This window comes from Aspergillus flavus, chromosome 1 (genome assembly GCF_009017415.1).
Source record: "Aspergillus flavus chromosome 1, complete sequence".
NCBI lineage: Eukaryota > Fungi > Ascomycota > Eurotiomycetes > Eurotiales > Aspergillaceae > Aspergillus > Aspergillus flavus.
In genome coordinates this window covers 3,948,833-3,972,455 of record NC_092406.1, presented here as the reverse complement: position 1 = coordinate 3,972,455, position 23,623 = coordinate 3,948,833, and the positions used below count along the sequence as shown (strand labels likewise).

At 49.5% G+C, this 23,623-nt stretch overlaps 11 protein-coding genes across 11 annotated transcripts; 4 read left to right on the top strand and 7 right to left on the bottom strand.

Annotated features, from left to right (window-relative positions):
* The first annotated feature begins 614 nt into the window (after positions 1 to 614).
* On the top strand, positions 615 to 3,594 carry F9C07_2279713 (putative cell wall protein). Its single transcript, XM_041283996.2, has one exon. It carries the CDS (start codon positions 818 to 820, stop codon positions 3,263 to 3,265), a length of 2,448 nt encoding a protein of 815 aa, XP_041140521.1. The 5' UTR covers positions 615 to 817; the 3' UTR covers positions 3,266 to 3,594.
* Positions 3,595 to 4,691: 1,097 nt separating this feature from the next.
* Positions 4,692 to 6,285, bottom strand: F9C07_1477 (putative PWI domain mRNA processing protein; the record flags this gene model as incomplete). The annotated part of the gene is made up of 3 exons (XM_071508129.1): positions 4,692 to 5,966; positions 6,025 to 6,115; positions 6,182 to 6,285. The coding sequence occupies 3 exons, from the start codon at positions 6,283 to 6,285 to the stop codon at positions 4,692 to 4,694; spliced, it is 1,470 nt and encodes a 489-aa protein (XP_071365883.1).
* A 562-nt stretch (positions 6,286 to 6,847) lies between these two features.
* Positions 6,848 to 7,270, bottom strand: F9C07_1476 (uncharacterized protein; the record flags this gene model as incomplete). Its single annotated transcript, XM_041288172.1, has 2 exons — positions 6,848 to 7,096; positions 7,223 to 7,270. The coding sequence occupies 2 exons, from the start codon at positions 7,268 to 7,270 to the stop codon at positions 6,848 to 6,850; spliced, it is 297 nt and encodes a 98-aa protein (XP_041140523.1).
* Positions 7,271 to 7,401: 131 nt separating this feature from the next.
* F9C07_1099459 (putative fumarylacetoacetate hydrolase) lies at positions 7,402 to 8,766 on the top strand. Its single transcript, XM_041288182.2, has 3 exons — positions 7,402 to 7,909; positions 7,977 to 8,188; positions 8,280 to 8,766. Exons 1-3 carry the CDS (start codon positions 7,851 to 7,853, stop codon positions 8,705 to 8,707), a joined length of 699 nt encoding a protein of 232 aa, XP_041140524.1. The 5' UTR covers positions 7,402 to 7,850; the 3' UTR covers positions 8,708 to 8,766.
* Positions 8,767 to 8,824: 58 nt separating this feature from the next.
* On the bottom strand, positions 8,825 to 10,012 carry F9C07_2228261 (uncharacterized protein; the record flags this gene model as incomplete). The annotated part of the gene is made up of 2 exons (XM_071509821.1): positions 8,825 to 9,417; positions 9,544 to 10,012. 2 exons carry the CDS (start codon positions 10,010 to 10,012, stop codon positions 8,825 to 8,827), a joined length of 1,062 nt encoding a protein of 353 aa, XP_071365882.1.
* Positions 10,013 to 10,162: 150 nt separating this feature from the next.
* F9C07_1473 (putative eukaryotic translation initiation factor 4) lies at positions 10,163 to 12,522 on the bottom strand. Its single transcript, XM_071508120.1, has 5 exons — positions 12,260 to 12,522; positions 11,990 to 12,064; positions 11,854 to 11,922; positions 11,443 to 11,801; positions 10,163 to 11,381 (listed from the first exon to the last, which is right to left on the bottom strand). The coding sequence occupies exons 1-5, from the start codon at positions 12,294 to 12,296 to the stop codon at positions 10,602 to 10,604; spliced, it is 1,320 nt and encodes a 439-aa protein (XP_071365881.1). The 5' UTR covers positions 12,297 to 12,522; the 3' UTR covers positions 10,163 to 10,601.
* A 569-nt stretch (positions 12,523 to 13,091) lies between these two features.
* F9C07_1472 (phosphatidylserine-specific receptor PtdSerR) lies at positions 13,092 to 14,790 on the top strand (the record flags this gene model as incomplete). Its single annotated transcript, XM_041288183.1, has 2 exons — positions 13,092 to 13,363; positions 13,596 to 14,790. 2 exons carry the CDS (start codon positions 13,092 to 13,094, stop codon positions 14,788 to 14,790), a joined length of 1,467 nt encoding a protein of 488 aa, XP_041140527.1.
* Positions 14,791 to 14,874: 84 nt separating this feature from the next.
* Positions 14,875 to 15,992, bottom strand: F9C07_1098523 (copper transporter family protein). Its single transcript, XM_071507538.1, has 4 exons — positions 15,694 to 15,992; positions 15,423 to 15,621; positions 15,132 to 15,222; positions 14,875 to 15,076 (listed from the first exon to the last, which is right to left on the bottom strand). The coding sequence occupies exons 1-4, from the start codon at positions 15,784 to 15,786 to the stop codon at positions 14,959 to 14,961; spliced, it is 501 nt and encodes a 166-aa protein (XP_071365880.1). The 5' UTR covers positions 15,787 to 15,992; the 3' UTR covers positions 14,875 to 14,958.
* Positions 15,993 to 16,198: 206 nt separating this feature from the next.
* On the top strand, positions 16,199 to 17,039 carry F9C07_1470 (putative spac6f6.09 protein; the record flags this gene model as incomplete). The annotated part of the gene is made up of 3 exons (XM_071508117.1): positions 16,199 to 16,417; positions 16,520 to 16,744; positions 16,800 to 17,039. The coding sequence occupies 3 exons, from the start codon at positions 16,199 to 16,201 to the stop codon at positions 17,037 to 17,039; spliced, it is 684 nt and encodes a 227-aa protein (XP_071365879.1).
* A 245-nt stretch (positions 17,040 to 17,284) lies between these two features.
* Positions 17,285 to 20,731, bottom strand: F9C07_2228256 (alpha-mannosidase; the record flags this gene model as incomplete). Its single annotated transcript, XM_041288175.1, has 4 exons — positions 17,285 to 17,903; positions 17,955 to 19,944; positions 20,021 to 20,529; positions 20,586 to 20,731. The coding sequence occupies 4 exons, from the start codon at positions 20,729 to 20,731 to the stop codon at positions 17,285 to 17,287; spliced, it is 3,264 nt and encodes a 1,087-aa protein (XP_041140530.1).
* Positions 20,732 to 21,593: 862 nt separating this feature from the next.
* On the bottom strand, positions 21,594 to 22,931 carry F9C07_2228255 (uncharacterized protein; the record flags this gene model as incomplete). Its single annotated transcript, XM_041284006.1, has 1 exon — positions 21,594 to 22,931. The coding sequence occupies one exon, from the start codon at positions 22,929 to 22,931 to the stop codon at positions 21,594 to 21,596; it is 1,338 nt and encodes a 445-aa protein (XP_041140531.1).
* Positions 22,932 to 23,623: the final 692 nt, after the last annotated feature.

The window sequence follows — 23,623 nt, the reverse complement described above, 5'->3', positions numbered from 1 at the left end:
CACCATTTGTTGTTTTTGACTTTTTTCTTTTTGATTTCTATTCTTTCCTCCGATGTCCGTCGACTCCTAGTCCCCTGCTTCTATGCTTTGGCGCTAATAGGCTATGAATCAATGGCTTCATCGTCCTAGTCCGTTTTTAGAAGAGTCTGGCTTGAGAAATTGATTGAAAGGGCCCTTGGTCTGTGATCAGTACTATTATCCCACAGACTGCCGGGCTCTGGAGAATGCTGGGCAAGCTGCCGAAGTATAGCCTGTGATCCAGACTGGCGACCCGCATGGTTCGGATTTCGAGTTAGCGAACCCCGTTGCCTGAAATAGTATTCTCGTCCTGCTTGGTGTGTTTCGAAGGTTTCCACATTAAACGTTAGCTCAATGTCATTTGCTCTCCCACTGGCAGTTAGGGATCCACCCGGCTAACTTGGCCTTGAAGATCCGGCTCGATCACAGATACTCCAGTTACTCCCAAAGTCCCAGGGGCCGTGTGCTAACTTCCAACGAGGGAAACCCGGATTGGGGTGTGGTCTCCATCGCGCAAGGTAGTAGTAACCATGGAAGCAGACGCCTCAGGGGTATATAAACCCCAGCGAAGATCACCTCCCTCTGAACTTCAAGCCTTCGTCAATCGCTTCAACTTGGTCTCTTCAGTCGGGGCCTGCCTTTCATTTTCATTTTTGTTTGATATTGTTCTTTCTTTTACCAGTCTGTCGTTAACAAACTTTGGCTGCTAACAGCCAGTCATCTATTCTCTTATCTTTTCTATTTACCTTCGAGAAGTCATTCGCTGACTACACTCCACATTCGTTGCTATTCTAGCATAATGCGTGCTAACAACCTTCTGTTGCTCGCCGGTCTGGCGAGCTCCGTTGCTGCTTACCCCGCCGATGTCGAGAGCCGTACTCTTGGCCCCCTTCTGGAAGGTATTGGCAAGGGTATTGCCGATATTGGTGAGGGTGTTGGAGAAGGGATTGAGGATGTCACCAAGGGTTTGGCCGATCTCATCAGCCTCCTCTTCGGTGGCAGCAGTGGTCACACCACAGTAACTATCCTCGAGGGAATCAGCGCTCAGGCAGCCGCGGCCCTCCAGGGTGGTGCTTTGGGATGCACTGCTGGTACTATTCATGCCGACGCACGTGCAGAGTTAGTTGCATGGCTCAAGGCTCATGCTGAGTTTGATGCCTCCTTGAAGGCAGCCCTCGTGGCCTGGGCCCAGGGCGGAGCCTCTGCTACCTTGTCCGTCGATGTCTGTGCTGGACTGTCATTGTTCATCCCCACTTGTGCCGACATCGCCGCTAAGGGTGATCTGTATGTGACCCTTGACGGTATTTTCTCTGCAACCGATCTGGCTGCCGAAGTCGTGCTCAGCGCTTCGGCTCAGTCTTCCTTGTCTACATTCCTCTCTGGACACCTTGGTGTTGGTCTCGATGTCGACATCAGGGCTGGTCTTGGCCTCTGTGCTGGCGGTGGTGTTGTCGCTGACCTGGCCGCGGATGTTAAGGCTGCCCTGAAGGCTTGGCTCTCTGGCTCGGAGTGCACCTTGAGCCATTCGTTGAAGGTCTCTGTTCTGGCCTGGTTGGAGGGTAAGGTCGAAACCGGTGTTGTCTCCATTGGCTCTGTTCCTTCTGGTGGTTTGGCGACTATCTCCGCTGGTGCTGCTATTGGCAGCCTCATTGAAGAGTCTGGAATTCTGGTCGCCAGTGCTCAAGCTTCCCTCTCTGCCTTCCTCGAGGCCGACATTGCTGCTGACCTTGAGGTCGAGATCCTCACCGCCCTCAAGGCTTGTGCTAAGGGTGGCCTCGCCGCTGACCTCAGCGTTGAAGTCCGTACCGCTTTGGCTATCTGGCTCTCTGGCTCCAGCTGCCGTCTTGGTGCCGAACTCAAGTCTGTTGTTCTATTCTGGCTTACCTTCGCTGTTTCTGCCGATGTTGCGGTTGATGTGAGCGGTGGTCTTCTCACTGATATCACCTCCTTCCTCACCGGAACTGTCGACACCCTTATCGGCACAAACCTCCGTGGCGTGATCTCTGTTCTCATCTCTGGCGAGAGCCTTGTCTCCATCTCCCTCGACGCTCGTGCTCAGCTCGCTGCCGTCTGCGGTGGTGCTGCTGGTATTGAGATTGACACCCAGACTATCCTCGTCATTATTCAGTGGCTCTCTGGCTGCGACACCGGCTCTGGCGCCCACATCCGCCCCCCTACTTCCGGCTCCGTTGTTCCTAGCATTCCCGCTTCTACGCCTGTTGCCTCTACCCCTGCTGCCTCAACGCCCCTTGTGCCGACTCCTGTCCCCACCAGTGCCGGTGCCACTGGCAGTGACGTTCCCTCCGTTCCCGCTGGCTCTGCTACTACCGGTGTTACCTCCGGTGTCAACTCCGGCTCTGTTGTTCCTACCCCGAGCGGCCCGGCTCCCAGCGATGAGGCCAGCAGCACTCCCTGCGATACTATTACCTCTGAGACTGTCATTGGCAGCGCCACCACTGAGTATCCTTCCAGCCCCGCCCCCACTGATGTCAGCCCTACCGGTTCTGAGTCTGTGAGCGTTCCTGCTGTTCCTACCCCCAGCGGCCCTGCTTCTAGCGGCCCTGCCCCCAGTGACGAGGCTAGCAGCACCCCTTGTGACACCATCACCTCTGAGACCGTCATCGCCAGCGCTACTACTGATGTGGTTCCCACTGGCCCTGCTGTCACCGGTGTTACCTCCGGTGTCAGCTCCGGCTCTGTTGTCCCTACTCCTAGCGGCCCTGCCCCCGGCGAAGAGGCTAGCAGCACTCCCTGCGATACCATCACTTCCGAGACTGTGATTGCCAGCGCCACCACTGACGTGGTTCCTCCCGCTCCCACTGACGTCAGCCCCACCGGTTCTGAGTCCGTGAGTGTTCCTGCTGTTCCTACTCCTAGTGGGCCTGCCCCCGGCGAAGAGGCTAGCAGCACTCCCTGCGATACCATCACTTCCGAGACTGTGATTGCCAGCGCCACCACTGACGTGGTTCCTCCCGCTCCCACCGACGTCAGCCCTACTGGCTCGGAGTCCGTGAGCGTGCCCGCTGTCCCTACTCAGACTGGCCCTGCCGGTGAAGCCGAGTCTACTCCTTGCGACACCTTGACTTCGGAGACCGTCTACCCCGTCGCCACTGAGACTGATGCTCCCTCCGTCAGCACCACTGATGTCCCTCCCGTCATCACCACTGCCCCCGCTATCAGCTCCGGCCCCGCTCCCAAGGTGGTCACCATCACCACCACCGTGAGCGTCGCTGTTTGCGAGCCCTAAATCAGCCAACCACATGGGCTGAAGATTACGAGACGATCGCAATGGCAGAAACGCTCAATATACCTCGTGTAAATACCTAATTCTAATTCTAATTCGCCTGGTTTTACCCCGATCATGCGTCGATGCTCTTTGCGTGGGGCTTGCGATCTGGGGGAGTACATGTTTCACTGACAAGCAAGACTTACGTTCTGGTTCTGTTTTATTCTTTTTGTGGATTCCCTTCAATGGAGTACATTCTTTTACAATATACCTAGATGGGACTCACGTCCTACTTACTGCCTGTATAGTACTTGACGAATTTTAGTAATATAACGAGTATACTGTTCTCAGTCTGAATAAGTTAACAGCCGTATACATGTATGGGGATCCCCATTAGGATATAGCCATCTAATTAAAAAAAAGGAAAAAAGAAAAAGAAAAAAAGACTAAGGTAAACTACGGAGTGTCAACGAGAGATCATCATCCCCAATAGACATAGCCTCTCCTGATGGACAATCACAAAGTATGACAGAAAACAGCCCACAGAGTACCCACATAAAACCCATGAGAAGACAACAACTAACGAACGTCCTAAAGTGCACTCCTTGACTAGATATCAGTAGCACGCATCTAGCGGATGCGTCCTAGCCGATCCCAATAAGAGGTGTCGGTTGTGATTAACAGGGCCTGCTTTTTCTAAAATTGGCTTTTCGAAAAGGGATATCGAATCGAACCGTTTGAAAAGGATTTCGGGCGATGCCGGTTCAAAAGACTACTTACATCCAATTTCTGGGCGCGACGATCATCCCAACTATTGACGGGACGGACGAATTTTTGTTCCTGTTTTCCGCTCAGGAGATTCGTGGGTAACATCCGAATAGGGAAGGGGTCTGCGAGGTTTGAAATGAGGACTTTTATTATTTTCATTTATTAATTTCTTCATTTTTTGGGGGGTTGTGGACTGATTATAAATGTTCCAATTATAAATCATATATGAAGCAACATACTTCGTATGCAATCCGTTATGGGGAAGGTGGTAGGTAGAGTGTTGTTGACGTTTTGCTGATCTCCCTCATCATCGCCTTTTTTCTTCTTTAAATCCTTGAAGAGACTCGCTAATACTTTTGATGTATATGTAGATGGTATCATTCAATTCATGAAGCTTAAAATTCCTCCTATCTTTGATTCCACTTCGAGTGTCACGAATTGTCACTCACCTTGTCGCTAGAGGCGGTACGACGCATTGCGACGATTTTCTCGCGCAGAAGCTTTTCGCGTAGTTCGGTGCGGCATATTGGTGCACGAGGTCGGATAGAGTGTAGTTTCTGCTATTCACTGCGTTAGTCGAAACATTTACCGTCGGCATAGAGATAATGATGGAGTTGTATCTGCCATGACAGATATGAAAACCATACTGATTCGGCGTGAGAAGGAAATACCTTTAAAATCATTGACCCACCTCTTCAGGATCCTTCATCTCGTGATCTGACGAGCTGGGCTTCTCAGGTGGTGGGGACGACCGCTTTGCGGAGTTGTCTTCCTGATCAGTCATTCTCTGTCGCTTTTCACTACGGACGGATACAGAAGAGGTGTTACGCCGTCTGCGGGCGGCAGGAGCATATCGCTGGAGGGAGCGACGTCTCTTCCTTTCCCTGTTGTGGCTACGGCTGCGACTGCGGGAATCATGGCGTCTCGGACTGGAGCTGATGCTGCGAGAACGGCCTCGTTCTCGGCTGCGGCTACGGTTGCGACTGATACTCCTCGAGTACCGCCGTCTGCGGGTATCATCGCGATTTCTGCTGCGGCTGCGACTCAGGCGGCGATCGTCACGGTTCTTGCGGGCCTTTGCAAAATCAGCGGTGGATTCTTTCTTATCAGCTCTTGAAGAATAAGGCGAAGATCTTCTCCGTCTGGTGCTTCTATCATTCGGCTCACGCGACCTAGAACGAGATCTGGAATAAGAGTCTTTTCTGCGCCGGTCCCTGGGAGCAGGTGAACGGGATGAACTGTGGGAAGAAACGGATCTCCGTCTCCGTCGGTCTCTTCTGGGAGTACGTGAGCGTGAGGAATCACTGCGGGAAATGGATCTAGCTCGATCACCGTAATCAGGACTACGTCTCCTCGGCCTCCTGTCTCTGTCTGGGGATACAGAGTTGCTAGGCGATCGGCGGCGCCTGTTTCTGTCCCTGCTTGGCTGGCGTTCGCGACGAGGGGGTGGTGACCGAGACGCGGAGGGAGAACGAGAGCGGCTTGGTGACCTAGAAGGGCGACGGTTCCTGCGCGAACCCGAGGGAACGTAGGAATCGAACTCGCGGCGTGACGGCCGGTCTTGGAAGCGATCACGGCTGCGACGTCTGTCAAAGTCTCGACCTCCGCGGCCACCGCGCCTTCCACCTCTTCCCCGCTCAGAACGTTCCCTCCGCCTGAGCTCCTCTAGTTCTCGTTCTCGAACCCGTTCTTGTTCCTTCTGCCGACGAGCTTCTTCGGCCGCTTTTTCGGCTTCAATCTGTAATATAGTCAGTAGGTGAGAAGCGCAGCTAGGTATACTGTAACTTGCCTTCTCCTGTATGAGTTCGAGCTTCTTAGCCTCCAAAAGCTCCTTCGGGACACCCTGAGGATTTTCTTGCGCACTGAGGCATAGGGACCAAAGCTCCTTGCAAAACTTCGCAGTATCCTTATCCAAGAAACCCGTAAGCTGGATTTGCAGTGACTTGACATCGGGCTAGAAAAGAGTAAAACAATTAGTATCATCGCGAAATTCGGGAAGGAACATAACGTACAAATCGAGACCCTTCAAGCAGATTGAAACAAAGCTCAATTACAACATCATCCTCATTTCCTAGGATCTCGGAGATCTTTCCGGCAATCCATCTGTGACCAAGTCACGCCTCACGGTCAGCGTTGAATTGACATTCGGGGAAAGCTCAGCACACTTACTTCTTCATGACCTCAATATTGACCTTGGTCATGTCCACCTTCCGGCTGAATTCGGGAGGGAACTTGGTCTGCTTCAGGAGCTTGGCATCCACGCTGGCCGCCATTTTTGCAAGCTGATGGTCTGATATCGGACCTGCACTGGCGTTGGGAAAAGAGAACGCGTGAAACTCTAGTTATCGAGCGATGAGGCTGCGCTGTTGGTCGCACCGACAAGCCGTAGCGCAAGGAACGCTCGGTGAATTGTCGGGCCGGCGACCATCCAATGTTACCCGATTTGGATGTGTTCGAAAGGACCCGACGCACGTAGTTACTGTCTAAGGACAGCCATTTTGAGGTCTTATAGAGCTTGGTTGGTCTATTTTCCTTTGACTGTTATTGGATTGTCGATGTGTGGTCAATGGCTCTGAAAGGCACTACAGGCCAGCATGAGCTCATATAGGCGCATATCCGCTACAGTACATTGATATCAGCGGAACGCGTTCCGAGTAGCTGTTAGCTTCATCATAGTCGTCTCATTATATGCCGTATTGAAAGATTAGCGTAGGAAGGAATACAGAACCCTTTCCTAAACACTGCGTAATGAATAAACAACATGAACATCATATGATACATGAGTACTTCATAATCACCCAAAATCGAACAATGACACCGAGATGCATCCTACTATCAATGCCCAAGCTCCCTCAGAACACGATTCACATCCTCTCTCGCACGCGCCAGCTCCTCGTCAACGGTTCCATCGGCATGCCGCGCTTTAATCTCGTAATGTAAACCGACGAGTTCCTTTGCGCGCCGGAGATCATCATTTGTCTTTTCGCCTGGCTGGCTTGCGGCAACAAGTCTCCCATCAGCCGGAGAGAGCTCAGCGGGTGTCCTTTCGTGAACAGTAACAAGTGTGAGGGCGTCATTGTAGTCCTGGACTCGTTAGTATGGGGAAGACCAAAGTAATGATTAGTGTAATGTAAGATAAAATGCTTAATTCAAGGAACTGGCCTTGTTGACTGATTGAGCTACGTTTCAAGGGATAAAAAGACTACATACGCAGACTCGTAAGGAGGTCAAGTCGGACAGTATTTCGGCTACTTGCATATTGATAAGTGGGGTGTTTTCAGTTCTGAGAACCAGTTGTGTAGCTCAAGAAGAGTGATTTGCGAAGCTATAAGGTAGAGCTGTTGGGATGGGAAGTAGTGATACAAGGGGGAAACGTCTTGGCAGATATGCAGCATGCAAGTTCTACTAGTCTATGGAAGATGCATTCAACATGAGACTGTTTCATCCTTTGATAGAAGTCTATTTGTTTTGTCTTTCAGCAGTGACGTAAGAAGTCGACGAGTTCTTGGATGTTTATGCGCGAGGAAGAATATAATAAAATAAGCATTTCGAATTTCCCCACAAACTACTCCGGAAAATCCCCAGAGATAGTAATGTCAATGAGTCACCACTAGCAGTTTCTATCAATTCAATCGACACGGATAAAGATATACACACTGATCGCAGGCACGAAGCTCCGAGTCTCGGAGAATCCGAAGCTTCTCCGCAGAAAGACTTCGGACCCCAATTCCGGCGCATCGGCTCTTCTCCGACGGGAATCACCTATAATAACATACCTCCGTCCTGTCTCGCACACCTGCCCCTCATATTCTCTCAATTACAAAAAATTATAATCGCAATGGCAGCCTCAATCAGAGCCAATTGCCGCAAGGTCATTTGCATTGGCCGCAACTATGCGTGAGCTGCCCCCCCCGAGAATCATTCTAGGTATATCGTACGCCAGACTAACGCTTATCGGCGAAAGTGACCATATTACGGAGCTCAACAACACCACGCCCAAGCAACCGTTCTTCTTCTTGAAGCCCGCTTCGGCCATTCTGTGTCCTGGCGAGGGCCCCGTCTTGCGTCCTAAGGGAACAAACCTACACTATGAGGTGGAATTAGCGCTGGTGATGGGCAAGACACTTCGGGATCATGACCCGAACGATGAGCAGGGAGCTTTGGATGCTATTCATAGTCAGTCTCTAGAACTCGGAGGGTCTTTTATTTTCTCGAAAGACAATTCAAAGACATTCTTGGATGGCTAATGGTTCATTGTCTCCTACAGGCTACCTTCTCGGCATTGACATGACTGCCCGCAACGTACAAGACGAAGCTAAGAAGAAGGGTCTCCCATGGTCCATTGCCAAGGGGTTTGACACCTTCCTACCTGTCTCCCAAGAAATCGCCAAATCGCGAATCCCCAACCCTCACGATGCCTTCCTTCGTTTGAGCGTCGGCTCCGAGGTGCGCCAGGCCGACTCGACCGGATTGATGCTCTACCGGATCCCTAGACTGCTGGGTGAGATCTCGCGAGTTATGACTTTGGAGAAGGGCGACGTGGTCTTGACTGGTACACCGAAGGGTGTCGGAGAGGTGAAGTCCGGAGATGTGATGAGAGCTTCCATCGAAGTCGATGGAAAGGAGATTAAGGAAGGCCGGATTGAGGTTGAGGTGAAGGATCGCGAGGGCCGCTACCTGTACGCTGAGACTTAAGCTGTTGATGAACATGTGTTTGTATGAAGTTCCGAGACTAAAGATATACATACCTCAATGCAACACTTCATTGTGTGACCTTGCGCACATTCGGATATGTGATACAACAGGCTTGACTCATGAATTCATCTCGAGAAGATCATCTTCGTCCGCCGGTATTATAGGTATTACTCTTCGCTTTTTCTTCTTGTGCTTTAGCGAAGTGTTATGCTTCGAAGCCTCCCCAGCTTCTCCTGAGCCTGCGTTCATCCGAACGGGCAAATTGGCCGTTTGAGATTTCCTCTCATTGAGCTTGTTGTGCATGATGTCGACCAATACATCCCACGACCATGCAGCAGCATATAGCTTCCTTTCCATCAAACCTCTGGCAGCGGTGTCTTCCAGTCCATTTACAAAGGCCTTTGCAACATCGCTGCTCTTGATCCACAAAGGTAATCGAATTCGGGTATCTATGGCGTACGACCAATAAGCCCCCAGCGGTCTCGCATTTTGCCTGAAGAGACGATGCAAGTTCTCTTGCCCCTGCATGATCATTCCGTTTGACAGGCCTAATTCAGGACTACGTCGTCCTTCAATCGAACTAGATCTGGATGGCCCCCATGTGGTCTCAGACAGCGCCTGTAAAGAGTCTCCCCGTTCTTGCGTTGAAGCAGTGTTATCCTTGGGTAATGAGTCAGGAACAAGAACGTCAGACCTTACTCGAGCCATATCTGTTCTCGATTAGTTGACCGAACCAACAAGATCTTCCCATACCAGAAATTCACACCCCAGTCCAGACAGCCCAATACACAGCAACAGCAGACCAGAATCCAAGGGACTACGAGACAAATACTCACCACTATTGCCATGAGATCCTCCTAGTAAGTTAGTGAATGGCAAAGCACCCCTCTCCTGTGTCAATATCGCCCGAATCTCATTTATAACCCCAGACTTCATCGTCTTTAAGAGAAGGGACAGCTCTCTAGAACGCGCAGCACACTCTCTTCGAACATCTTTCAGTTCTTCCTTGAACCTTCCGTTTTCAATCTCCAGGGCTTCGACGCGCTTAAGTAACTCATTGGATCCATCTAGAAGCCTGATTTCAAGGCACTTGAGATGCTCAGAGGCATTGGCCTCCGCTTGCTTCACTTGTCGGCTCAATTCATTTATGTTCTGTTTCAGATCGTTGAGTGTGTCTACGGTTGAGGTAAAGTCGACTTTGATTTTGTGGATTTCATCGGCCAGGTGAATGTTTTCGCGCCGGATTTCGTGGGCCCATAGGAGGGAGGAAGGGGTTGGCTCCCACTGACGTGGAGAGGGTTCCATTTGGATTTTATTGAGTAGCTAACGCTGGCATCGATAGGTAGACAGTAGGCTAAATAAATCGGTAATATAGAAACATGTCTAGGAGATGGAAGCATTGTATGGTAGGAAGATGGGTTGGGGGTAGACATCCCACCAACACAGCAATTCATTACTAGAAACATAAATCATGGATGGCATTACCTCTTTGTCTATTGTACTTGAAGTAGGTACACAAACCACCCCAACGTCATGATCATCTAATTGTCCACCCACACTGCCTGAATGAACAAATCAATTTTTGGCCCGACCTTTCGATTAAGTATGTGCAGCATCCTTAACCAACCAGAGCGAGCTAGGTACAAAAAGGGGGAAAAAAAAAGTTGGAAAAAGGCGGAAGAGAAACCATGAATTACAGCAATAATTCGCACAAACATGTCGCATCTCCATAAGCAGGAAAACATAGGAAACCATAAACAGCAACGAGCAGAGGTGTCCCTCCACTAGCGGCCGCGAGTAATAATAAATGCTGGAGACACAGAAAGCCACTTTTGAAGGATTCTCCTTTGCCAAGAGAAGCACAACGATGTCATAACGCCTTTTCCACCGCAGCTTACCCTTGGACCGCTATTGGCAACTGCGACCGTAATCCGCATCGTGAGGTATAAAGGTGGGGGTGTTTAGATGAGGTCTGGTGAGCGATTAGCATCCATAGACGTGAAAGAAGATTGACTTGGGAAAGACACTTACCAGCAACGTTCATGGGCATCTCCTCGATCTGGGTGCTGTAGAACTGCTCGATCTCACGCATCATGCGGACATCGTCAGCAGTGACGAAGTTGATGGCAACACCCTTACGACCGAAACGACCACCACGACCGATACGGTGAATGTAGTTCTCACGGTTGGCAGGCAGGTCGTAGTTGATGACAAGGGACACCTGCTGGACGTCGATACCACGGGCCAAAAGGTCAGTGGCGATCAGGACACGAGAAGAACCAGAGCGGAACTCCTTCATGATAACATCACGCTGAGACTGCTCCATATCGCCGTGCATGGCGGAGACAGTGAAGTCACGGGCAGTGAGCTTGTCAGTGAGCCAGTCGACCTTGCGGCGGGTGTTGCAGAAGATGACGGCCTGGGTGATGGTGACAGTCTCGTAGAGATCGGAGAGGGTGTCAAGCTTCCACTCCTCCTTCTCGACGGCAATGTAGAACTGCTTGATACCTTCAAGGGTAAGTTCCTGCTTCTTGACCAGGATACGGACGGGGTCGCGCATGAACTTGGTGGTGACCTCAAGGACATCCTGGGGCATGGTGGCAGAGAGCAGGACAACCTGGGTAGACTGGGGGAGGAGCTGGAAGATGTCGTAGATCTGCTCGGTGAAACCACGCTATTTATTTGGTCAATACCTGTGTTCTACAGGTGTTCAAGGACAGGCCAGTGAAACTTACAGACAACATCTCATCAGCCTCATCAAGGATGAATTGCTTCAGATGGTCGGTTTTCAGGACACGGCGCTGGATCATATCGTGGACACGACCGGGGGTACCGACAACCACCTCGGGGCCTTCTCCGAGAGCCTTCATGTCCTCACGGACCGCAGTACCACCAATACAAGCGTGGCAGGTGATGTTCATGAAGTCACCGATAGCAACGACGACCTTCTGGATCTGCTGAGCCAACTCACGGGTAGGGGCGAGAATGAGGGCCTGGCAGCCCTTAACATTGGGGTCGAGCTTCTGGAGAGCGGAGATGGAGAAAGTGGCAGTCTTTCCAGTACCAGACTGGGCCTGAGCGATAACATCGCTACCTATATACGATCAGTTACAACTCATCAACCCTAAAAATGGAACGAAACCTACCTTTGATGATGGGCTTGATGGCACGCTGCTGGATAGCAGAGGGACGCTCGAAACCATAGGCGTAGACACCTGAAGAAACTCCGTCAGCACTTCCTGTTATCGACATCCTTCTGGTCGAAAAAAAGTTAACACATACCGCGAAGCAACTCAGGCTTCAGCTCCATGGCGTCGAAGGAGTCGGTGATCTCATCGTAGTTGGTCTCGATCTGTCCTGTTGATTGGAAAAGTCGAGTTAGCCTTGATCCGACATTTGATGTTGGTTTGTGTGGTGTGGTGCTTTGGTCTTTTTTGCCCTCTTTGACCCGACATCGAAGGTGAAAAAAAATGACCAGCACCACAAAAAATCCAAAAAGTCCGTCAAATGGACTGAAAGGCCAAAGATATGGAATCCACAATAAGAACATACCCTCAGGGATCTCTTCCAATCCTTTATCGTTAGACATGATTGCGACTGTTGTAGAGAAAAGTTCACAGGCAAAGAACTGTGACCGGAAGACAGTGGGGTTTTGGGTGTGAACTTGAGTGAGGGTTTCTTAGCGACAAACGATCCCAGTGGGGTGCCGTCGCAGAAAATCAAAGTCGGAAGAACTTTCACGGAAAGGAGACTAGACCTAAAACCCTCCAAAAATAAAGAGAGTAGACGTAGGGGTTGAATAAATAGTTTATTTCACTGACAGTATGGAATGGGAAAAGAAGAAGAAGAAAAGAAAGATCTGAAAGATCAGCGAACCTTTTTCTTTTCTTTCTTTTTTTGTTATTTGATTTTTTTTTTTTTTCCCTTTTTCTTTCTTTTTTTTTTTTTTCTTATCCTGTTTCCTTCCTCAAGCCGCAAAATTTTTAATTTTTTTTACCCGGTTAGCGCCAATCAGTTCTGCCCAACGGATCCATACCGCCTTCCGTGAAAGGCAGTCAACCCACGTTTTTTGCCTGGTGCTTTTTGCCTTCGCATTTTGATTCGAGCCTGTCATAATTTTGATAAAAAAAATTTTTTTTCTTCTTATTTTCTATGACAGTTGGATGGTTACTATCGGAAGTAGAAAGTTTGCCATCAGCGTCATTCGCTTTGGTCGGTTTATAGTTTATCTCCCCTTTTAATTTGTCCAGGGGTTTTTTCTCTAGACTGGCCTATTGTCTTTTGGCTCGTTCGCTTTTCTTCATATTCTTTAGGACCCATTGTGTTTGTTGGCGGGCAGTATCAAACCCCACCCGAAAGGGAAAGCCTAACGCTTGTTTCTAAAATGCCGGACATCGCTTCACTGGACAACCACGATTTGGTCGGGCATGATGCCATTCCCGGTCATCCTTTGGGGGTGAAGCCCAGTGGCAATGCTTTGCTTGCCCAGGAAAATCTTCGTGCTGCGATTGGAACCTTCAATTTGTTACCCGATGAACTGATCTTAATATTACTAGAGTTTCTTGATGGACGCAGTTTGCTGCGTATTGGGCAGACATGTAAAGCCTTCTATGCGTTTACTAGAGCCGAGGACTTTTGGAAGTCTCTTTTTATTGGGTAAGATTGCTATAGATCCATTTGGAACTTTTTCTTTGGTCCTTCTTGTTTTAGTTTGGGTTTGTTTCCGATGTATATCAGTTCTAGGGCGGGATGACTGGGGATGAATTCTGGAATACGTATGATCGTATAAAACCAGTGATATTGCCCGTGTGCCATTGCAGCCTTTGTGTTATGCTTGTCGTATAATACTAGAATTTCAGTAGCTGGTTGTGTACTAAGATTGTTTCAGATCTCCCCCAGTCTCGTTTACCTGGCAAGGAACATGGCGGTCTACCTATCTCAACATCCCTCCATCTAAAGCCGCCATCCTAGACTGTTCGACTTTGTATTCGGATGCCCTGCACCGTCCCTTCTACTGCGCGCATATCTCTTTGGGCCCTTACGTCACCAACATCCCGTCCAGAAACCAAATCGCTCGTCTCCCGAACCTCTCCCCGGAAGACTTTCATGAGAAATGGTCCGACACACCATTTATCCTGACTGAACCTGTCAAGGAGTGGCCCGCCTATCAAAACTGGACCGTTGAATCGTTGTTGTCGAAATATGCGGACACAGTATTCCGTGCGGAGGCTGTGGACTGGCCGTTCAAGACATACGTGGAGTACATGAAGAACAACTCGGATGAGAGCCCTCTCTACCTATTCGACCGGGCATTTGTTACCAAAATGGACTTCAAGGTCGGTCAGCCCGATCAGGAACCCGACGCCACATATTGGCCGCCACCATGTTTCGGAGAAGATTTCTTCTCCGTCTTAGGCAATGACCGCCCTGATAGGCAGTGGTTGATCATTGGCCCTGAGCGGTCAGGAAGTACTTTCCATAAGGACCCTAATGCCACTAGCGCCTGGAACGCAGTAGTCCGCGGCTCCAAGTACTGGATTATGTTCCCCTCGTCATCGAAACTCCCCCCACCTCCAGGAGTCTATGTCTCTGAGGACCAGAGTGAAGTGACGTCCCCTCTGAGCATCGCAGAGTGGCTTCTGGGCTTCCATGCCGAAGCCCGGCGCACACCGGGCTGCATTGAAGGTATCTGCCAGGAAGGAGAGATTCTGCATGTGCCCTCGGGTTGGTGGCATTTGGTGGTAAACATCGAGCCGGCAATCGCAATCACACAGAACTTTATCCCCCGTGCACACTTGAGCGCAGCTTTAGACTTCCTGAGTAACAAAGCTGATCAGATCTCGGGTTTCAGAAAAGACGTTCACAACCCTTACGAGCAGTTTGTGAATAAAATGCGCGAGGCTCACCCAGACTTGCTTGAACAAGCACTGGATGAGCTAAAAAAGAAAAATGAGGGCAAAAAGCGGAAATGGGATGAAATTGTCCATGGAAAATCAGAGCAAGACAGTGCTGGAGACTCATCTGAAGCAGGTGGATTCAGTTTTGGATTTGGAGATGATGGGAGCGACGTGGAGGTTCCCTGATCCACAGATTTGCATTATGACTGATGAACAAGACCAACTCCTGGTCAGAAATGCAAAGATACCATTATGTGATGCAGTATATGCTATCGAGCGGCTCACCGCTAAGCTTTGCCAAGCTTAAAACTTTCCACTAATTCTCAAACGCAACCATTATCTGAAAGGGAATGATCAATGGCAAGCAACGGTCTTTGCGGCTGACATATTGTCTCCAAACACAAGATACCCTACGAATGCTCCAACGGCAACTGCAATCATGACCAACCCATTGTACGTCATGAACAGCAACCTGACCGATTAGTATCTAGATCGAGGATAGGTCACCAGAAGGGATCCGAGCTCACATGATAAAGAAACTATAGAAGACCTGCACAGCATATAGTGCGGCCATGATGAGCTTTCCCCGCTGCTCCACAACCCTCCTGTTGTCCCTACCTACAAGTAGCGGTGAGCTTTCGTCGCAGGAATGAGGAGCATGGCTTGAAGGGGCGATGGCCGGGGCAGATTCGCCGACGTTCTCATTGCCTTCAAGATGTCAATGGAATCTGACTCAACCAGCCCCCCTGAAGGGTCTTCCCCTCGAAATAGTTGTATATCACATAGTAAAAGCAATAGATAATTTTTATAAGGCTTACCTCCCAAAGCAGGCGTATTGAACGCATTCAACCGTTGTGCATGCGCTGCCTCATACCGCCTGGTCAATTGTCGGATACCCTCGTAACCCGCCGTCAAAAGTACGATAACAACCAAGGAGACAAGGAGAGAGAAAGGACCGTCGACACGCCACTGGCGGAATATAATGCAAAGGTCCTTAGAAGACCATGTGAAGAGCATCTAGCGTTGTTGTCAGTTAGACCCGTCATATATTATCCGAGTGCATCCCAGTATGATGAATGATGAGCTCACATTCATATTGCACTGTCCTCCCATATCCATATCCCCATGCCCACCATGACCATGGTCCATATCCATTCCCGCGTGGTGCATTGAGTGGTCCATGTTGTAATGCCAGCCTAATAGCTTAAGAAGTACCGATCAAGAAACGAAACTTCTAATATAACCAACAGGAGACTATTTGAAAACTTATAGCACAAAGATAGCTACCAAGTATCTAGCGGCAAAAGCAGGACAGGGTTGCTGACGCCATCACCTCCTCCCTAGATAGACCGCCGCACATGTCCAACTGATTGACCGCCCGGCAATTCAACTATGCAAACCAGCCAAACACCATCGATAAGATGTGCGGCCAAGTCCAGACCTTACCTCTTTCTCTCCCCGTTCTAGATCGATCAATCAGGTCAATTGCCAGGAAGAACTGTGATAAAACACCTTAAGTCCAGCCACGAGAAATTTTACATGGCCGTTTAGTATTTTGAATTTTGAGAATAGCGCGCAAAGCGAGGCAACGAACATGACGGAATCCGCCCCTCCGCCCTCCGTCCCCAACACGACCGCAACGCCGGCAGGCCCAACAACAACTACAAACCAATCCACAGCCTCCAACAATAATAACGGCAATGGAACAGCATCGGCCCAAGCCGGGGCAAACCGCGGCCTGCCATATTACGAGAAACTGCGGCGCGAGCTACGCGACACGTTACAAAAGAAGCGATTAATGGATAAGAGCATGGTATGTTATCTATCGTATTTACCCCTGCTGCTTGATACACTTCATATATTTCCGAAGGCCGTTTCTTTGCCTATTACAGTGCTGATACAGGCGGACGCGCAGGCCCAACTCGAAGACCAGATCTTTCGCTTTGAACAATCCTACCTCGAAGAAACAACCGCCGGGAACATCATTAAGGGATTCGATAACTATATCAAGGGCTCATCCAGCGGTGCTGGTGCTGGTGGGTCATTAGCGCTTTCGGGAGGTGCAGGTGGTGCCAGACGAAAGGCACAAGTGACTGATGCCGATCGTGTTTTCTCTCGGAGCTCGGCGAGCTTTATGCGGGTATGTTTTCCCTATAAGCCACAGTCTTTAGTATCAAGGGCTAATATTCGGGAAGGATTCGACGCCATCATCTGTTCAGACTACTCCCTCGCATGCCCCGACTCCGACATCTGTCAATGGATCGTCAGGGAAACCGAATGGTGATTCTTCTGCGCCTGGAAGTGTGAAAGGAGGATCGTCCTCGTCGAAGAATAAGAAAAAGTCGAATGCTAATAAGGATAAGAATGATGACGATGATGAGGCAGGGGATAAGCCACCTACCAAGAGGTTGAAAATCAGCTACGGAAGGGATTGATAACTCGATTTTGAGGGAGTTTTGAGTTGATTTCTTGGGTTTGACCTGCTTTAGATATGGGATTACGGTTCGGATCGGTGATGGAGCTCTAAGGCGCTATGGCTCTTGGCTTTTTGGTTCAGTTAACAAGCATCTGCATGAATTTCCTTTTCCCTTATATTATCAAGATATCCTTTGTATTATTAAGCGCATAGCTTATCCAAACCATCTCCAAAGATGATGTATGTATCACCGAAAATACTTGGCTACAGCTGCAAACGATATGTAGCAACCTCATACGCCCTTAACTCAATGTCAACATCCGTGGTCTCCTTACCCTTTGTAATGGCAAGAGCTCTCTCATTATCCTCAAGCACGTTGCACTTCCAGATTTTCTTGACGGGCAACTTAGTGTGAATAGTACCCCGACTCTTACCGCCAAGTGACTCGTAAATACGCAGGATAACGCTTTTTCCTGCGCGACGGGGTAGATTGTCTCGAGAGACGTCTTCGTCATCTTCTCCGCGCTTAACCGCGTCCAAGATGAGCGATGAGGAGCCGCTGATGGAGATAGACTTGAAGGCATCCTTATCCCCAGTGCCAAATGCTGATTCAAGAGCAAGTGGGTGGTTGAAATTGTACCCTGCTCGGATGGTGCGTGAATCAAGAGGCCCAGCATGAGGCAGGATCGCATATCGTATGTGATGACGGCCCATATCTGCATGCGCATCCGGTGCTTTGGGTGCTCGGAGCAGAGATAGACGCATTAGGTTGCCACAGGTTGCAAAACCGTATTTGGAGTCATTCAAGACCGACACGCCATATCCATTCTCAGACAGATCGGCCCATTTGTGGCAGCACACTTCAAATTTGGCCATGTCCCAGCTAGGAGAGTCAGTCAAATTTAACCTTCATAGTGGACGGCGATTTTCTTACCTCGTGTTGTAGTGTGTTGGGCGTTTTATGATCCCATATTGGGTCTCGTAGGACGCTTCTGTATTCGTAATGTCCACAGGGAACTCTACCTTGAGGAATTTCATGGTTTCTTGCCACTCAACCTCACTTTCAAACTCTACATATGATGGTTCATCCCCGGCAGCAGCAGAAAGGCTGATTGTTGTCTTAACCCAGCTATTCTCACTAATCTTGGTTTCAGTGACGACACTGGCGCGATATGGGTCATTCTCAGCGATGCTGGTTCTACTGGAGTGCAACTCCTTCCGTGACTCCAGATGGAAAACTTCAACATCCCAAGCTTGCCAGTAAAGTGGCTTATCATCAAAGATGACCAACTGCCCAGCCTTGCCGCCCTTCGCGATCACTTCGCGATCTGCCTCAACATCGAATAGAGATGTGATTACTCCATTGTGGATGTCAACCCTCAACTTTGTATTCTCAAGGCGGAACACTCCTGGCCGGATCTCCGAAACGGTCACTCGAGTAGAAATGACTGGGTTGGCTCGACACTCCATGAAACCCGTCTTCCCGCTAACCACGGCATACTTCCGGCGGTTTGCTTTTTCGAGTTCGGGAGGGAGCTTGACAACTTCCGAACGGTGCCAAGGCAGAGTGTTGATCGCCACAAGGCTCTTGGAAGGTTTCTTGTCTCCGAATCCAAGAGCCTCGAGGGCTTGTCTCCTAACTTTATGACCAGTTTCGAAGATCTCGGCATAAAGTTTGTCAGAGTCATCGTAGCACATCTCGATGGAACTGCCTGGCAGACAGTCGTGGAACTGACATAAGAGCACACCCTCCCACATATCGTCTATCTCCTTCTTGGGATATCGGTAATTGCCACTAGTTTGCGAGATCGACGCAAGCGTGGCTAGATACTCGATCTCCCGAAGTAAGAACTCAGACTTGCGATTGTTTCGCTTGTTGTTTGCTTGAGTAGTATATGTACCGCGATGTAGCTCGAAATAAAGCTCACCATACCATGTAGCGAATTGTGTGCCCTCCTCAACCTTCTTCTCCAGTCTTGCGAAGAAGTCGTCCACTGACTCACCCATCTTTACACGTGGAAGCAGGCCTGTCTTATCACTCAGACCACGGCAGCGGCGCAGCTTTTCCAGATGCTCGAAGGTCGGCCCACCACCGCCGTCACCCTTTCCGAACACAAGAAGCGATGTGTTATCGTTGTCCATGGACTTGTGCTGCGTGACACTGCGTTTCACGTCGCCGAAGTGAGCCGAGGCAGTGTACGTCTCTGATGGCGCCATATGACACATAACCTGGCTACCATCGAGCGCAACCCACTGGAAGGTAGTGTGTGGGAAGTTATTTATATTGTTCCAGCTAAGCTTCTGAGTAAAGAAGCGACTCATGCCAGCTAGACGGCAGATCTGGGGAATCTGCGTCGAGTAGCCGAAGGTATCTGGTAACCAGAACGTCGTACAACGCTCACCAAAGTGGCTTTCGAAGAAACGCTGGCCATAGAGGAACTGTCGTACCAATGATTCTCCACTGGGCATGTTGGTATCATGCTCAACCCAGCTACCACCAATTGGTTGGAAGTGGCCCCTCTTGACCCATCCCTTCACCCGGTCGAAGACTGAGGGGTAGTATTGTTTCAACCATTTGAATTGCTGTGCCTGCGAGCAAGTAAAGCGGTGTTCCGGATACCTCTCCATCAGATCACACTGGTTTGACCATGACCGAGCCACTTTACGCTTAGTCTCTGCCCAGGGCCACAGCCAGCACGTATCAATATGACAATGCCCGATTCCGTAGACTATTGGCTGTGTATCGGTGTCATACACCTCCGATGAATCAACTTTGTCACCGAGGTATCTCCTGGCAAGCTTACGTCCTTCCTTGATGGATTCTTGGCTCCCATTGCCAGCAATGAAAGCGTCCATAATAGCATTAGCTACCACGTTCGCTTCGTGAGATTCCCAAGAATCTCCCGGAAACTCTCGAGCAGCATCTACAAGATTTCAGCACAGTTAGTCATTAGACAGAATGGAGAGAGGATATAACAAATGCAGGTTTGGACTCCATACCTCCGATAATCCAGAAATCATAGAACAACGCCCGTGCCTCAAGGTTGACAGCTGTGATCTGTGCTTTTTGCAGGGTGAAATATTTATCAGGAGCTGGTGGCTGAATCGAATCCCCACCAGGTGCATTTCCAAACATCCCATTACAAGCCATTTCGATATAGAAGGTATGCTCTTTCCCATCGCGCCAGGCGTTGGGAATGATCCACTCGATACGCTCCCCGCCACCAGTCAGACCCTGTAGTGGATGACCATCTTCAGTCCAGACTAAGCCCTCATTGTTCGCATCCCAATGAAACTCCAGCCGCTCTTTCTGGCGTAAGTCCTCCGGGACCGTCAGATGGATGCGGAACCAGTGAGTAGACCAACTAGGACCGAATGAAGCGCCGATATGCGTGGGCTTGAAGTCATGTGAAGTTGCCTCTTCAAACGTAGGGCGCTCCAAATTCGGGACCGAGTATACGGAGAGCTTAACGTGCTCTTTGTCAGAGTTCACGGCTTCATAAAATTTACTGTAGGGCATTAGACGTATGTACCAGTGACGTGATTAGCAATTATGTTTACATACGAAACGAGGTTCTGTCCCTCGTACTGGCCGTTAGCCGTAAACTGTCTCAAACGATCTGTATAGATTCCATGAATGCGTTGACCGACAGGGCCACTTGGAGCTCGGGGGAGAGAGCTGAAAGCTTGTCGCGGAATGTCTCCACCCATGATAACGGATAAGATCAATTGTGGGTATTAATTAAGCTTATCAGGATATCAGAGAGTGATGATGTCTGCATCAGAGCAGGGATAGATGATGGATGGAAAAAGGGTCAATTGAAAGAGACAGCAAGAGGAGAAGTGGAGGGGGGAGAAAGGGCAACCAGAGCTAAACACTTCCGGGGTGGGATCCAGGAACGAAACAAGCAGGTGACGCTGTCTGCATTCCAGGTACTACGTAAATGCGGAGAAATCCTGTGACCTGGCGATTGATGGCGGGGAAGCCCCCAATCCGGATGAGCATGAAATGTGTCCATGGGAGCCAAGAACCGGTACCAACACATGTTATTTGACCGATATACAGGCCTCTTTGGATCCGATTATACTATGGACACAAGTACAAGATAAGAAATATTATCAAAGAAGATAATAATACTGACGTTACTACCTTTCCCAGCTCGGCCCCGAACCCCTAGACTTGAAAGCCTGTTCAGAGGCACCAAATGGCTCATCACAACCATTAAGTAAAACAACAAGTCGCTGGTGTTCATGCAAACTTATCATAACTCAGACAACAATAGTAGAGGTATATCAAATATCATGCACATGAACAATGAACAATGAATTATTCCCCCCCAAGAGATTTAACCACAACGCCTACCGTAACTAATTCCAGGATATCGAGAAGAAAATCAAAGGTGTACAAGTAAAATGAAAATAAATGGGGGGAGGGAAAGAAAGAAAGGAAGAAAGAGTGGGTAAGCAAATAGAAAAACCAGAAGGTGAGACGGGCCGTAAAGCGGATCGACGATCTAGACGAGTCAAGATGCAGTAAGACGACTGATCTGCTAATACCACTAGTTATGCAGAGTCATATCCAAGGATCAACCCGCCCATAGGTAGTATATGGGTTGACCGGACCTATTAGTCTGATCTTGGATTTCAACTGTCTTCTTCTTCGATCGACCTGAGCCTGAATTATCTTCTGTCTCGCTTCATCCAGCGCTATGAGGACATGGCTCGTTCCATCCTGCAACACTCTCACGCAGAACCGTGTGCCTTGCTGTAGTGTAGAGCATGTCGATGATCCGTTCTTCAAAGATGTTTCATACCGGAAAGTTGTGGCTTGTTTCCGATATTTTGGAAATCTTACATTGCCTCTTTGCCGGTAACTGATCCTCTTTTCACGTCCGGGCTTCTCCCGCGTGACTGGCCCATATCTTTGGTAAGCCGAAATTCGGACGGCGGGCTGTTTTTTCTGATACGGTGTTATCGAGTTCACTGTTCTATCGCTTTCGTCCTCACTTGAACTGCTGCCCATTGACAGCCGGTTCAGATCGGCAGAGAGATAGAGAAAGTTCTGCTGCGGCCCTGTGCTCCCACGATCGGAATAGTTAGAGTAGTTGCTAGAAGAAGTCTTCCGGGAGCATCGATATTCATCAGGGAACTCAGACGGGGCTGTCGATGCTCGTGGTCGTCGCTTAGGCTTGGTCTTATCAATGGAGTGCTTGGACAGCCTTCGTTGTACATAGGAGCGGATAGATTTGCGTACATCGTGGGCAAGTGCTCGCTTCTCAGGTGAAGTACAGCGAGGACTTATCTTCGTAAAGTCGAACGCTGCGAGGTTCAACCTACTGCTATTCTGCTTTCGAGGCGCAGGTGGAAACTTGGGGTATCCAGGTGGTAATTCTGATGGCATCGCGAGCTCTGGAAAGAACTCCCATTTCTTCTCTTTAAAATAATGATTAGGAGCGGCACGGGTTGCCGTCGGCAAAGGGCGATGGCGGTGATGATCATTAGACAATGTGGTGAGCGGCAGAGGTGATGTTTCTAGTTTGTTATATGGCTTCAAGGGGGCAGGGTGATCTATGCTAGAGAGAGGCGAATGGTCGACGAACTCGTCCAGATCATCAGAGGGAGAGCGAACACAAATTGGGTAACCTTCTGACGTCGCATCAGATGTACGGCGAGTTTCAAGGCTGACATCTGTGCTGCTGTCGTCGCTCCATCCCGTCGGACTCTCCATTGAGGGTGTCTCGGGTAGTGGTTTCGCAGGTAGCTCGGGGAGTGGCTTATCCAACCGAAGTGCTGACCGAGCAGCAGGCTGAGGTGTATGTGGAGGCACAACTTTCTCTAGTCCCTCGAGTGACCGAGACGGTCTCACTGGAGGAGCCTGTCTTGGGACAGCGAGAGAGGTCGGCGAAATCATGGCGGATATCTATATTTAAATGGCGTTCGTGACGGAAAAGAATGCTCTATTCGTCCTTCCCCGAGGAAAGAGGGGAGGGAATCGGGGCAGAACAGCGGTGCGAGAAAGAGGTGTTGATAATAAGCAAGTAGTCCAAGAAACTAGCAACCACGCCTGTGTCACTTGAAAATATCGAATAAGGCGAGATTATGCCGATAGCGCCGTACGAGGCTTCCAATTCCAAAGCTCAATATTATTTATTCTTCTTATCTGCGTCCAGGATGACGGTCACAAGACCCCAGTCCCCGCAAAGTCAGCTTGTGGCTTGAGCCCTAATCCTAGCCTGCAGAAGAATTCCCAGTAGCGGAACACGCGGGACCATTTTTTTCTATAAGAAATAAATAGGAAGCAAATAAAATGAGGGAAGCCTGGGGGTTACGATAAGAAGAAATAGAAGCAACAACCGACAAAGAAATTAGAGATAATGTGATATAAAGGGGTGGAGGATGCAGCTAAACGAGGCAGCCAGTTGGTGAATCATAATAACGCTTCAGTATTATTACCCACATCCCTGGATAGAAATGTCCGGAAATGGCAGTCCAAGAAATAAAAGACCCATCCAAAGTGTTGTGGTCTAGTCGTGGGTCTCCTGCAGGATCGCCATGGCCGTGGTCATCATGGGCAACAATAACCTCATGGACCAACAACAGGGT